We start from the raw sequence: 15,169 nt of genomic DNA, 5'->3' as shown, positions 1-15,169 counted from the left end.
ATTTCTCTTGGGTATACACTTAGGAGTGGAATTGCTGGTTCCTATATTATTTTGAAGCAAATAAATGACTTATATAATTTTATCCACACATATTTCAGTATGTATATCTAAAAGATAAGGACTCTTGGGGAGTTCCCTGGTGGTCCAGTGGTTAGGACTTGGTGCTTTCACTGTCATGGCTGGGGTTCAATCCCTGGTCGGGGAACTAAAATTTCACAAGCCATGTGGCACAAAAAAAAAAAGAAAAGGATTCTTGTTAACATAGCCACAATAATATTATTCCACCTAAAAATTAACAATTCTTTATGTCATAAAATATTCAGTGTTCAGATTTCTAGTGGTCTCACCCATGCTTTTTGCCCCAGTTTTTATGAATCAGTATTCACATAAGGCTTACTATTGCACCCTAGGGGTCTTCCCAGGACAGACCCCCCCTGACCCCCACACCATGTCCTCTGCCTGCTGCTTGTTTGTAGAAAAGCTTTAGTCTCTCAGGCCTCCCCTAAGTCACAAAAGGCTGGCTCAAGAGTTAATGTCTGGAAGAATGTGAACATGTAACAAAAGATAGCAGTTGGGCCAGGAGCACTGGTGACAACTTAAACAATAGATCAGCCATATAGTGTAGTCACAGAACCTTTAGTTCCTCCCTGAAGGACATAGACGACAGTGTCTGATGTGCATTCCTGAGTTGTTTTACAGATACTGTAAACCCCACCAGATGGAAGAAGCTAACTGCATGATGACCATGAACACTTAGCCCCCAGACAGGCTGGAGCCTGAAGACTGATGATGTTAACCCCTGTGACATCCCCCTGTTACCTCACCATCAACCAATCAGAGAATTATGCACAAGCTGATCACACACCCTGTGACTCTCCCTCACCTTGCCTTTAAAAACCCTTATCTAAAATCCGTCTGGGAGTTCAGGTCTTTTGAGCATTAGCTGCCCCTACTCCTTGTTCGGCATCTGCAGTAAACGCTGCACATTCCTTCCTTGGCTTTACTGTGCATGGGTGAGTGGACCCAAGTTTGGTTTGGTAATGCTACTAAAGGGTGAATGTTATTGCAATTCGTTGGTATACCTCTTAAGTTGCTCTCTTTTAAAACAGCTTTATTGAGATATAATTCACATAACATATAATTTACTGATTTAAGATGAAGTCAGTGTTGTTTCGTCTATCTCACCATCCACTCCTCCCATGTTATTTAATTTTTTTTTGAGATATAATTCACATAACATAAAATTCTCCCTTTTCAAGTGTACAATTCAGTGGTTTTTAATATGTTAACAAAGTTGTGTAACTAATGCCAGTCAAGATTTTTAATATATTCACAGAGTTATACAATCATCACAAGTCTCTTTTTAATCTATAGATTTTATTTCCCTTCAAATCTTTTTCCTCTGGAATTTTTGTTGAAGAAATTTGCTTGTTTATCCTGTAGAATATCCATAGTCTGGATTTTGCTTTTTGCATCTCTGTAGTATTTTTTAATGTTCCTCTGTCCTCCATATTTCCTATAAATTGGTGGTTAGATATAGACCTCTGATGGGATTCAGGTTCAATTTTTTCCTACAAGACTACTTCATAGTCATGTTTACATTCTAGAGGCATGTATGTTTCAACTTTCTTTTTGTGATAACAGCACTGGTTGATGCTCAGTGGGTTGATCTCTGAATTCATTAGAGATTGCAAAATGGTGATAGTCTATCACTCATTATTTATTACTTGGAATACTCCTATAAAAAGAAAATTTTCTTCATCTATTATTTGGTTAATGCTACAGTTTCTTTATAAAAATTAATATTGATTAATTTTGATTTTCATATTTTAGAGCCATAGACTTTTTTTTTCAGGTCTCAAACATTTTTGTAAGCAGTGCTTTCTAATGCTTCATGGGTAAAATACCTGCCCACAGGGCCTGAAAGTAGCAAAATAAGGAGGCGGGGCCAGTGGGACATGAAATTTGCACCAAGAGGATACGCATCCTCAGCTCCAGCAGATTTTCTTTTTTCTTTTCATCACGTAAGGTTCTCCTACATGAAACGTCACGCAAAAAAAAAAAAAAAAAAAAAATCCACCAGATCTAAGAATCTTGAAAAGTTTTGTTTCCCTTGAGGAATTAATATGGTTTTCCCTTACCACTCATAAACGTCAGTGAACAATCTATTTTCCCACTTTGCACTGTGCCCAGTAAGTTCAAAGCCAAATTTTCTGTTTAATTTTGGAACAATAGGAATTCCTGATCTGTACATCTACATTTTTCTTTGATCTTGATCCTCCGTACCTGTTCCTGTCTTCCAGCTGATTCAAATTTTCTATGAGCAAAAAGGAATTTGAACAAAAACATTTACATAGCCATCAGTCATCTATGAAAGAACATTTTTCTTGGGACTCTTAATTCACTGCTGGGTGTTATTTTAACAATCCTTCTAACGTAATAAGCCTGAAACGGCTTCTCATTGGGGTCTTAATTTGTATTCTATGATTACTGGTGAGCTTGAACATCTTCCCATGTTTGTTAACCAGGTTTAAAACTGTTTGCCTGGGACGTGGCTTATATTGAATTAGGGAGGAGTTCCGCCAGTCGACTGAAAGACAAGACAAATGAAACCTCATTCTTACAGTTAAGCTTTGACTCCGCCCCCTGTTTTTTTCCCCTCGAAGAGAGCTCTTTGTGTAGTGTGGGAAAGGGATCTCAGCCTGTAAAGCTGGCAGAACACAGTACTGCCTCAAAATATCTGTATTATGTGCGCGTCCCGTTCCTGAATCCTGACACGCCTGGAGTCGCCACTGGGACTCTCTGCAGGCGTGGCCTCTCTCACTCGGCCTTCGATTGGCTCGCCTGATCCCGCAGGAGTCACCACGACGCGGTCTTGCTTAGCGCGGTGGATGCGAGTGATGAGTGGCTGCTTCTGCCTTTCTCTCCCCCCACTTTTTTTTTTTAGCCATAGCTATGGTTACCACGTCTCTCCCCGCCTCCCTCCACCTACCAAGAAGACGACTGGCCATTGGTTCTCTGTCACCAAGTCCGTCAGTCATTGGCCGCTGGTGAGACAGGGCGCTCCCCCTTCCCCTGTCTCCCGGGTCTCTTGAGGAGCCCAGGAAGGAGCCTCAGCTAGTGCCGCCGGGCCACGGGCTGCCGCGATCGGATTGCAGCCGTCGTTAGCGGGTCATGTCGGCCGCCCAGGGCTGGGACAGGAACCGCCGGAGGGGAGGAGGCGCCGCAGGCGGTGGCGGCGGCGGCGGCGGCGGAGGTAGCGGGGCCGGCGGGGGCAGTGGGGGCAGCGGGGGTCGGGGGACCGGCCAGCTCAACCGCTTCGTGCAACTCTCCGGGCGGCCGCACCTGCCAGGTGAGTCGTAGGGCACGATCCTGACAGCTCGCGGGCGCGGCGGGAAGGTGATTGCTACCTTTCCTTTTCTCCCTGTCTTTTCCTTGGGAGGAGGAAAGGCAGGCCCCACGCATAGCAAAGCGACTGGGGCTTAGAGAAAAGGAAAGGTGTCTTTGAGGTCGGGGAGGGAACAGGAACACAGCGGAAAATAAAAAGTATTTTTGCTCTGTTGAAAGGTCTGTGCTGAGAGTTGTGTTTTCTTTTCAAAGGAGAGGCCGCTGTCTCATTGACATTCTCAGATGTTTCGCTTACTCGATTCCCAGTCTCGTCCTCTTCCGCAGTTTGATCTTGTAAAAGAAAGACATTGGCGCCTAGCTGTGGGAAATATTTTTAAGGAGAGAAAAGGGAAGAGCATCCCAAAGAGTGATTTTTGTAAAAAAAAACCACCTCGAGTGTGTAAGAGTTAGGCATTCTGAAACAAGAAAGGAGGAGGAAGTGAGGTGGGTGGGAGGTGGGTGGGAAACAGAACCAAGAGAATTAGGGAAAACTAGTTGAATTATTAATATTTTGGAAGGTACAGAGACAGAATAGATAGTGTGTATGGATTTTAATGGGAGAAAATGAAGATCAGGAATATACTCAGTGACAAAATTATGCAGTGTCTACCATATGAAAACAGCTGATTGAGAACTGGAAAAATGTACCCAGTGTGATTATTTCACGTTTTTGCCTACGATTTCCTATCCTTGTGTCCTTGTGTTCAAATGACTTGAAAGACAGACAAATCAAATCGATGTGTGTGTGCAGCAAATTTAAAGAACTACATTTGTAAGTGAATATTCAGTATAGTAGAATAAAGGTGTACTGCCCAGAATGTCAGGTATTATATTGGGCAAGCTTATTTTTACCATGACGGGAACTATCAAGAATGTGTGTTAATCTTTCACCATGTTTTTTGTGAATAAGATTGAAGTTGATTTTACCAGTGATATATTTGTTTAGCTGATGAGTTTTGAGAATATGAGGGTTTTTGAATTGTGTTTACTACCATGCCTTGTACTTCCAAGTAGTAAAAAATTATTATTTGATTAATTTGAAGATAAAGGGAATTTTGCATATTCAATGAGACAATTGCTTGTGTTTGTGATAAGGTTATTGATGTATGCTAGAAATGCACCATTTATATGTGCCATTAAAATTAACAGTGAAGCAGTTTTAGTCAAATATATAATACACCAAAAGTTGGATTTGAGATGATAGTATCAGACTGGGTATTCTTAAAATTGCTAAATATATGCTCTTTAACATGAAAAAAAGGAGAAATCTTTTTTTCTTACCCCAAATTAATAGCAAAAAGTTTCATTTTTGTGTATTGACAGGTTAGAAGATAAATCTGTTACCAAAGACTATAACCAGTTTGTCCTCTACTACTGCAATCTTAGGTCTTTGATCTTAGATTAATTATACCATAGGCTTCATATAGGCATTCATATAGGCTCGAAGAAACTGGTTGGTGCACTTCCTCACTGCCACCACCTGATGGCAGTGGAGGCCATAATTTCTGAAAAGGGGGTTAGGTGTGGAGCTATCTCTGCATTCTCTTAGCACACAAGGCCAAGAACACCCATTTGCCCAGAGGTAAAGATAAATGTGTTTAAACTGTGAAAATTCATGCAGTGGAACCATCAGCTCTTCTTTTCTGCTTTCTTTTCTCCTTGACTGGCACTTAATTCTTCCTTTCCCAAGTAGGAAGCCTCTGTCTTCTCTTCACTCTCAGAATTAAGAACATCTGATGTTTCAGTATATACTTTGAAATTTTTTCACACCAATTCTTTATTTTTACAAGTATTGCAGTTTAAGCCTTACCTCTCCCCTTGATTGAAAGATTTTATTTTGATATGTTTAAAAAGATTTTAGGTGATGGGGAGGGGTAGAAATCTCTAGGCCTGTTTTATGGTTGACCATGGAGGTTAAAAAATAATAAGTTTTTGAACTAACTTTCTCCCGCCTTTGAATTCTAATCCCATTTTCCATTTTTCATCTTTCTCTAGCAAGATTTTCAGATACTGGGCACTCAGAACCCTTTCTTACTTTTTTGCACATCTACCCTCTCTCTAGCCCCCAAAGAAACAAAACAATAAAATCAAAACAACCTGGTCTTGGAGTGTTCTCTCTTTCAGTGATAGCATCTTTATTCCTGCAGTTATACACACCTGAAACTTGGGCATCCTCCTTAAGGGTTTCCTCTTCCTTGCATTTCAGGTGTAATCAGTCACCAAGTCCTATTTATTTTATTTGTGGCAGTCCATGCTGCCATCATCCCTGATTTAGGTCTCCTGCACCAGCTTTCTAAGCAGTCTTCCTGCTTCTACTCTTACCCTGCAGTGTGTACAGCACACTAATCTTTTGCAAGCACAAGTCTGTTCTCATCTCAGCTTACAACCCTTTACTAGCTTTTCATCGCTCTTAAGATGAGGCAAAAGTCCTTAACATGGCCCAAAAGCCACCGCATGGTCTGGCCCCTCTCTAGCTCTCCAGATAACCCTACATCATGTTGTCTTGCTCTTTGATCTTTTTCTGCCTCCTTAGATCATGCTCCCTTCTGCCACAGTGCCATTGTACTTACTATTCCATCATCCAGCAACCCTCTTACTCCTCCTGTTCTTTTTTTTTTTTTTTTTGCGGTACGCTGGCCTCTCACTGTTGTGGCCTCTCCCGTTGCAGAGGACAGGCTCCGGACGCGCAGGCTCAGCGGCCATGGCTCACGGGCCCAGCCGCTCCGCGGCATGTGGGATCTTCCCGGACCAGGGCACGAACCCGTGTCCCCTGCATCGGCAGGCGGACTCTCAACCACTGTGCCACCAGGGAAGCCCTCTCCTGTTCTTTTTTTAAACTTATTTTCCGTTGGATCTCAGCTTGATCACACTGTTTTTCAGGGAAGTCTTCTCTGACCTTCTATTTGTTCTTTTCTCCCTATACACACTCATGCTATCATGTGGTTCTCCTTGGGCATGTATTACCATTTGTGTGTGATTCCTTGATATGCATGATTTGCTACTCTTTATATATACATATACACATATACATCAAATATATATGTATATATACATGTATACATACACACACATATATATTCTTAAATTCTAAATTAATACATTGGCATTATGTGTAAGCAACTAAGTTCTTGTGAATGTGATTGGTTAGTGTGGTTCAATTCCCTGTAGCCCCATTGACTCTGGACAAATGGATACAATCAATTTCTTAAACATAAAAATAGTGGACTAGACTCTGCATCCACGGTGACAGCACAAATAATGTTTTGTGAAACCTTGTTTGAGCAGCTTCTTACTTTTTTTCTGTCTCCTAAAATACAGTAGTGATTATGTGTTTGCCCCATAGGCCAAGAAATTCATAGCTTCTTAGTCCTGGATTTCTCCTAACTCATAATCTCCATATACACAGTAAAGCACAGGGACAGTGCTCTCTGTAGAATAAGTATGCAGGTGTAGAGCTCAGGGGCAAGGAGATCATGGGGACAATGAACCCACATTACTATTGTGATTTAACTGTGTGAATTTGAGTAAATGCCATGTGTTTCTTGGGGAAACAGTTAAACATTGTTGCTAATGTAGGAACTGGAAAACTGACAAAGAGGAGGAAAAATGTAACAATTGGTAAAGCTGGGTAAAAATAATACTGAAAATCTTAACTTAAAAATTTTCAATGTGATATATGTTCATGATATAAGATACAAATGGTACAAATGGTAAAAGGCAGATTTTCCTTCTTCCTTTGACCCAAGCTAATTGGCTTGTGTGTGTGTGTGTGTGTGTGTGTGTGTGTGTGTGTGTGTGAGTGTAGGAGGGGAGAAAAATGGTAGCATTTCTTTGTTTGGATGGGCATTTAAAACGTTTACAGTCTTGCTAATCCAAAGGATGATACAGTTAATATCCCTTTAGAGTAAATTGCTAGACGTACAATTGCTGGGTCAAAGGATATGTGCTATTTAAATTTTGATAGATATTGTCAAATTGCCCTTCAGAGACGTTGTACCAGTTTGTGTTCCACTATTGGTGCTGGAGTTCTGGCTTTCCATACCTTTGGTAACGGTGTGGGTTATTAAACTTTTTTTACATTGCCAATTTAAAAGGTATATTTTTCTTCATCTTTTGTATAAGAACCATACAGCCATATTTGTTTCCTTTATTTATAACATCTGCTTATCATTCTTATTCATCTGGTTATATTTTTTGTTCATTTTTCTACTGGGATGTTTAATATTGTTTATAGGAGCTCTGTTTTACGGAAATTAGTTGCCTTGGTTATGTGTTGCAGATATTTGTCACAGTTTCATTTAGCTTTTAACCTTGTTTATGGTATATTTTTTCAGCAGAAATTAAAGTTTTTTTGTAGTTGTAATTATTAATCTTTTTTTGGATTTTAGGGTTTTTTGTCATAAGAAAGGCCTTTCCTATTTCAATATTATTTCTAATTAAAATTCTTGTGTTTTTCCTGGTAATTTTATAATTTATTTTTAAGTTAAGTTATTCATACAAAATTTAAGTTATGTAAAGTATTCAGGTAGGAATTTACTATTCTTCTAGGTGGCTACCCAGTTATCACAGTATTGAAATATTATCTATAGGTGTACTTAGTTCCTACATATAATTTGGCACTCTTACTGGACTTTTTATTGTGTTTCATTGATCAGTTTACCTATTTATACCTAGTGACCCCATTCTTTGATTATAGTCCTCTCTCATTCTACTTCTTGGAGTTTTCCTGAATATTCTTTGCTTGTTCTGTAAAACTTAGAATTAGTTTATCGAGCTCCCCTCCCCCATCTTTTGGTATTTTTATTGATACTGCATTATATTTGTAGACTGATTTAGAGATCATTGACATCTTTTTGAGGTTCAGTCTCCTGTTCAGGAACAGGGTGTACATTCATTTCTTGTTGTTCAAGAGTTCTTTTGTAGCCCTGATAACATTTTAAAGTTTTTTTCATGTAGACCTTTCACATTTCTTTTATGTTTATTCCTGGTGTTTTATCTTTTTTGTTGCTATTGTAAATGGGGTTTCTATTGCTATTATGTCTTTTATCTTGTTGTTTGAATATGGTAATGCTATTAATTTCTGAGTATTAATTTTGTACCTGGCCACCTTTGGAATTCTCATACTATCTGTAATGGTTTCCCAGTTGTTTTTCTAGGGTTTTGCAGCTAAATAATCATATCATTACCAAGTAAAGATAATTTTATCTCCTCCTTTCCAGCTTTTATACTTATTTCTTTCTTTTGTCAAATTGATTTGGCTAGTACTTTCCAAAAATATTAAACAATAAGATAGTAGTGGATCTTTGCCTTATTCCTGACATCAATTCGAGTTTTTTTTTTTTTTTTTTTTGAGGTATGCGGGCCTCTCACTGATGTGGCCTCTCCCGTTGCGGAGCACAGGCTCCGGACGCGCAGGCCTAGTGGCCATGGCTCACGGGCCCATACGCTCCGCGGCACGTGGGATCTGCCCGGACCGGGGCACGAACCCGTGTCCCCTGCATCGGCTTTCCTGTTAAGATTAGACCTGACTTTAGGTTGAAGTACACATATTATGTTAAAGTAGTCAGCTCTTACCATTTTATTAAGATTTTTTAAAATATGGAAGGAAAATTTAGCCTCTGTGGGAATTATGTAATTTTTTTCCTTTGGTTACTATTGTGGTGAATTGTACTAGTAGATTTACTATTACTGGACCATCCTTGCTTTCCTGAATCAATTCACTTTGTTATTGTGTATTATTATTTTAAAATGTGCTGCTGGGTTCTATTTGCTAAACTTTATCTAGAAATTTTGCATCATTCTTCTTAAGCTAAATTGCTTTGTAGTTTTCTTTTATGTATTTTATCTTTGTTAGATTATGCCACTTTCATAAAAGTAATTTCAAACTTTTCTTTCTTTTTCTATGCTTTTGTCTTTCCCTGTCCAGTTAAATGGCATTGAAGTTAAAGATTTGGTTGAATTGCCTGTGAAATTACTTGGACCTTGAATATTTTGGGGGGAGAATTGCTCTTTGACAATTATCTCCTTACTTCTATGATAATTCGACTGCTTATAGTTTATATCTTTGAGAGGAAGATTTGCTAGCTTATATTATCCTAGAAAATAATCCGTTTCATCTAAGTTTTCAAAATTATTTGTGTGAAGTAGGCAAGATACTCTTTAACGATTAAAAAAAAATTTCCTGTGTCTGTGACTACATTATCACTTTACTCATTATCACTTCTTATTTTGTACATGTGAGGCCTTGCCCTTTTTTTGGTTTGTTTTTGTTTAGAACCAGCTCTTGGATTTTTTTTTTTAATAAATTTATTTATTTATTTACTTTTGGCTGTGTTGGGTCTTCGTTGCTGTGCACGGGCTTTCTCTAGTTGCAGTGAGTGGGGGCTACTCTTGGTTGTGGTGCAGGGGCTTCTCTTGTTGCGGAGCACGGGCTTTAGGCACGCAGGCTTCAGTAGCTGTGGCTTGCGGGCTCAGTAGTTGTGGCTTGTGGGCTCTAGAGCACAGGCTCAGTAGTTCTGGTGCATGGGCTTAGTTGCTCCATGGCATGTGGGATCTTCCCGGACCGGGGCTCGAACCCGCGTCCCCTGCATCGGCAGGCGGACGCTCATCCACTGCGCCACCAGGGAAGCCCCACTCTTGGATTTTTAAAAAAATTAGTTCTATTATTTTTCTCTCTTTTCTTATTTATTTATTTTTTCTTTCATGTTTTAAATCCTTCCTTTAGGTTTCCTTCGGTTTATTTTGTGGTTGTTTTTCTGTCTTCTTATGTTAGTTGCTTAATGTTCTTTTCATTCTTTCTAAGTGTTTAAATTATGAGTTTTTTCCTGAATACTACTTGAGTTGTGTCTTGTAGGTTGTAGGCTTCTTGTAGTTATTTTCTAAATATTTTGCAGTTCAATTATTTATTTATTTTCTTTGGCACAATAGTGGTTAATCCTTTTAAACTTTAACATTTTCATTCCTGTGGTTTTAGTAGCTTTATTGAGATGCACTTCACATACTATACAATTCACCATTTAAAGTGTTCAATTCAGTGGGTTTTAGTATATTCAGATTTGTGGAATTATTACCACAGTCAATTTTAGAACATTTTCATCACTTCAAGAAGAAGCCCCATGTCCTTTAAGCTGTCACTCCCTTATCCTCCTGTCCCATCCTCCCCTACCCACTATCCCAGCTCTAAGCAACCATAGTCTACTGTCTCTATAGATTTCCTTATTAGGGACTTTTTCATATAAATGGAATCATAGAGTCTTTTGTGACTGCCTTCTTTCACTTTCCATACTATTTTCAAAGTTTATTCATTTGATGCAGGTATCAGTACTTCATTCCTTTTTCTGGTTAAATAATATTCCATTGTATGGATATATACCACATTTTGTTTATCCATTGATGGAAATATAGATTGTTTTCGCTTTTTGTCTATTATGAATAATGCTGCTGTAAACATTTGTGTACAGATCTGTGTGTGGAGATAACGTTTTCGTTTCTCTTAGGTATATACCGAGGTATAGAATTGTTGGGTCATTTAGTAACTCTGTGCTATATGTTTAATCATTTCAGGGACTGTCAAACTGTTTTCCAAAGGGGCTGGAATTTTACATCCCTACCAGTGGTATAAGAGGGTTCCAGTTTCTTCACATCTTTGTCAACACTTGTTGTTATCTGACTTTTTGATTTCAGTCATCCTAGTGGGAATGAAGTGGCATCCCATTGTAGTTTTTGATTTGCATTTCCCTGATGTCTAATGATGTCAAGCACTTTTTCTTTTTCTTTCCTTTCCTTTCCTTTCCTGCTTTCTTCCTTTCTTTCTGTTTTTTTTTTTTTTTGAGGTATGGTTGACATTGAGTATCTTTTCATGTGCTTGTTGACTAATTGTATGTCTTTGGAGAAATGTCTATTAGATCCTTTGCTCAATTTTTAATTGGATTATTTGTCTTTATTATTGAATTGTAAGAGCTCTTTGTATATTTTAGGTACGAGTCCCTTATCAGGTATATGATTTGCAAATATTTTTCCTGTTCTGTGGTTGTCTTTTCACTTTCTTAATTGTGTTCTTTGAAGCATGAAAGTTTTAAATTTTGATGAAGTCCAATTTATCTTATTTTTTTTCTTTTGTTGCTCTTGCTTTTGGTGTTATATCTAAGAATCCTTTGCCAAATCCAAGGTCATGAAGAACTCACCCCTTTGTTTTTTTCTAAGAGTTTTATAGTTTTGCGCTAACACTTATGTTTTGATTCATTTTGAGTTAGTTTTTATGTTTGGTTTGTGGTAAAGGTTATCCTAACTGACTGTCCTGTTGTGCCAGCACCATTGTTGAAAAGATTGTTCTTTTCCCCATTGAATGGTCTTGGCATTCTTGTTGAAAATCAGTTGACTTTAAACATGTTTATTTCTGGATTCTTGATTCCATTAATCTATAATATCTGTCCATGTGCCAGTACCACACTGCTTCTGTTACTGTTGCTTTGGAACAAGTTTTGAAACCAGAAAATGTGAGTTCTCCTACTTTATTCTTTTTGTTTTTTTAATATTTATTTTTTATTTGGTTGCACCGGGTCTTAGTTGCGGCTCGCTGGCTCCTTAGTTGTGGCTCCAGGGCTCCTTAGTTGTGGCATGTGAATTCTTAGTTGCAACATGCATGTGGGATCTAGTTCCCTGGCCAGGGATTGAGCCCCAGCCCCCTGCATTGGGAGCACAGAGTCTTATCCATTGCGCCACCAGGGAAGTCCCTCTCCTACTTTATTCTTTTTCAGGTTTGTTTTGGCTATTTTGGGTCCCTTGCAATTCCATATAAATTTGAGAATCAGCTTGTCAATTTGTATGAAGAACTCAGCTGGCGTTCTCATAGGAATTGTGTTGAATCTGTACATCAGTTTGGAGATACCACCATCTTAATAATGTTAAGTCCTCTAATCCCTGAACATGGGATGTTTTCCCATTTATTTGGATCTTCTTTAATTCTTTCAACAATATTTTATGGTTTTCAGAGTTTGTTTATATCTTTTTTTGGGGGGGTGAAAACAGTATTTAAAGAAAAATTTTTATTGGAGTATAGTTGTTTTACAATGTTGTGTTAGTTTCTACTGTACAGCAAAGAGAATTGGCTATACTTATACATATATCCCCTCTTTTTTGGATTTCCTTCCCATTTAGGTTATATCTTGCTTGCCTTTCTCAGTCCTGTTGTCCAGGTCCTTTACTGTGTTTTCAACAGTATTTGTACTCCTTTGTGCTACTTACAATGAAGATTTCATTTCTGCATTGGTTTTATTTTTTTCCTTCCATTTCTTTTCTGCTCTCTGCCTGCTAATATTTCATCTTTCTCTATTATCTATCTTCCTCAAGTTAGAATCACTTAAGTCTTTTCTGCCCCTGAAGTATCATTAATTTTGGTAAAGCTTATTGTCTTCCACCTCCTACCACCACCACTATAAAAGGAATACAAGCTCTCATAGCAGCACTATTTACAATACCCAAGATAAGGAAACAACCCAAGTGTCCATCAACAGATGAATGGATAAAGAAGTTGTGGCTTATATATACAATGGATTACTACTCAGCCATAAAAAAGAATGAAATTTGGCCATTTGCAGCAACATGCATGGACTTGGAGGGCACTGTGCTAGGTGAAATAAGTCAGACAGAGAAAGGCAAATACTGTATGATATCACTTATATGTGGAATCTAAAAAAACACCTCAAACTAGTGAATAAAGCAAAAAAAGAAGCAGATACAGAGAACAAACTAGTGGGTACCAGTGGGGAGAAGTAAGTGGGGAAGGGCAATATAGGGGTAGGAGATTAAGAAACTATTAGGTAGAAAATAAGCTACAAGGATATATAGTACAACATGGGGAATATAGCAAATGTTTTATAATAATTATAAATGGATTATAATCTTTAAAAATTGTGAGTCCCTATATTGTACATCTGTAAAATATATAATATTGTATATCAACTATACTTTGATTAAAAAAAGGAATACAAGCTCATTATTAAAATTTGGAAAATATTGAAAACTTGAAACAAGGGGAAAATTATCTATAGCAATTCCACATAAAGACAACTGTGTCAACATTTTGATATTTTGCTTTCCTTTTAGTTCTTTATCAGTGAATTGTGTTTTATTTAATACAATATAAATAAGTACATATTACTAGTAGCAACTTGGGATTCTCCTAAAGCTGTTCTATATTTAAATGTTTTACTCATAAACATTTATGTTTTCTGTTATTTTATCAAGTAGAATCTGTTTCTTCTCAATTTATCATATTAATAACCTTTTAGGCTTTTTTCTAGTTGATGTGCTGTTTTACTTCTTTCCTTCACAGCCAAGCTTTCAGAAAGAATAGACTCTCTTGTTTAATTTCTTTTTTTCCTTTTCAGTCTATTGCAGTCTCACTTCTACCTGCATCATTCTACTCAACTGCTCTTGGTAAGGTAATAACTTCCTAACTGACAAATCCATTAGTATCTCTTAGTCTTCATCCTACCCAGTTTCTCTAGATTTTGATTTTGACTACCTCCTGTACTAAAGCCTGGGAATACATAACCAGACATGTCTGTATTCCTCTTAGTTACTAAAGAGCTCTTAGTTATCCTTTTTATTGCTTGAATTTCTCATTAGTTTTTCTTTATCTGTCCTTTAGTATTGACATCCAAGAGTATATGTTAGTTTGTTTGTTTCCCTCCTTATTCTTACGTTTTCCCCTGGGTGATATCATTACTATCCTGACAACATCCAAATCTGTCTCCAATCCAGACCTCTTTTCCTAGCCTGTTTGCCATTGCCACCCAAGTGACTGATGAGTGCCTTGAATTCAGCATGTCTGAAAACAATTTCATTATCTTTCCTGCCAAACCTGTTCTTCCCTTTATGCTCCTTATTCTAATTTAATGGCTACCTCATCAATTTAGTGAATCAAGCCAGAAATCTGAGAATCACATTAGATTCCTTTCTTTTGTTCACTCCTTATCCAATTGGTCATAAAGTCGTGTCAATTTTTCCTCTAACTTTTCTGTCTGTCCTTTTCTACCTCTCCAGCCTCGCCATTTATGTCTTTCATTTTATATTTCAGCTATAGATCTATTTGCCGTTAGTTGCCATAAATTCTTGGAAGAAGTTAGGTTGGGAGAGATTTTGAGTTGCAGTTTCCTGCAGTACCACACTGTGTCATGATTCTGCACATAACGTTTTTTCTTCCTAGATTGCCATTCTCCTACTGTCTTCTAAGACCCACCCAAGTATACTTTATACAGCTTTTTTTCTATTCTCTCTTTTAATACAAATAAGTTACTTGTACTGAGTAGTTACTGTGTATCTGCCTCTGTTCAAGGTGTTTTGCAGATATTAATTTATTTAATTCTCATAACTTTATGAGGTAATTAACTTTCTCATCCCCTTCTGTGATGAGGAACTGAGGCTTAGAGAGAAGCTACACAACTTGCACAAAGTTTATACAGCTAATAAATGTCAGAGTTAGGATTCAGACCCAGTCTGTTGGACTTCACAGTCCATGCTATTGTGCCTCTTCTTTGTGTCACCACCTTCCTTTCTATATACAAAAGATTACAGTAATTATACTGAATTGCAAGTATTTGTTTTCACACTTATCTGCTTACTAACAATGGGCTTCTTAAAGACAAAAATAATGTCTTATTCTCTGTCACCTTCCACAGAGACTAGAACACTGCCCCACTTATAGCAGACTTTTACTAAATGTTTATTGAATGAGTTAGTAATTGTCAATGTCTATAGTTATTCATGCAAAAGAGTTGAG

General features: G+C 37.8%; 1 protein-coding gene across 2 annotated transcripts in view; it reads left to right on the top strand.

The window, feature by feature from the left end:
* The first annotated feature begins 3,091 nt into the window (after window positions 1-3,091).
* Window positions 3,092-15,169, top strand: part of KLHDC10 (kelch domain containing 10) — a 55,278-nt gene continuing 43,200 nt past the window's right edge. For both annotated transcript variants that reach the window (XM_082661863.1, XM_082661862.1), the window contains exon 1: window positions 3,092-3,352. In XM_082661863.1, coding sequence (XP_082517989.1) covers window positions 3,175-3,352 — 178 coding nt within the window. In that variant the 5' untranslated portion in view covers window positions 3,092-3,174. The remainder of the gene's footprint in view (window positions 3,353-15,169) is intronic.

Source organism: Grampus griseus (genome assembly GCF_964374135.1).
Source record: "Grampus griseus genome assembly, chromosome: 9".
NCBI classification, from domain to species: domain Eukaryota; kingdom Metazoa; phylum Chordata; class Mammalia; order Artiodactyla; family Delphinidae; genus Grampus; species Grampus griseus.
The sequence above is the reverse complement of the archived record's forward strand: the minus strand, read 5'-3'. Positions and strand labels throughout refer to the sequence as shown.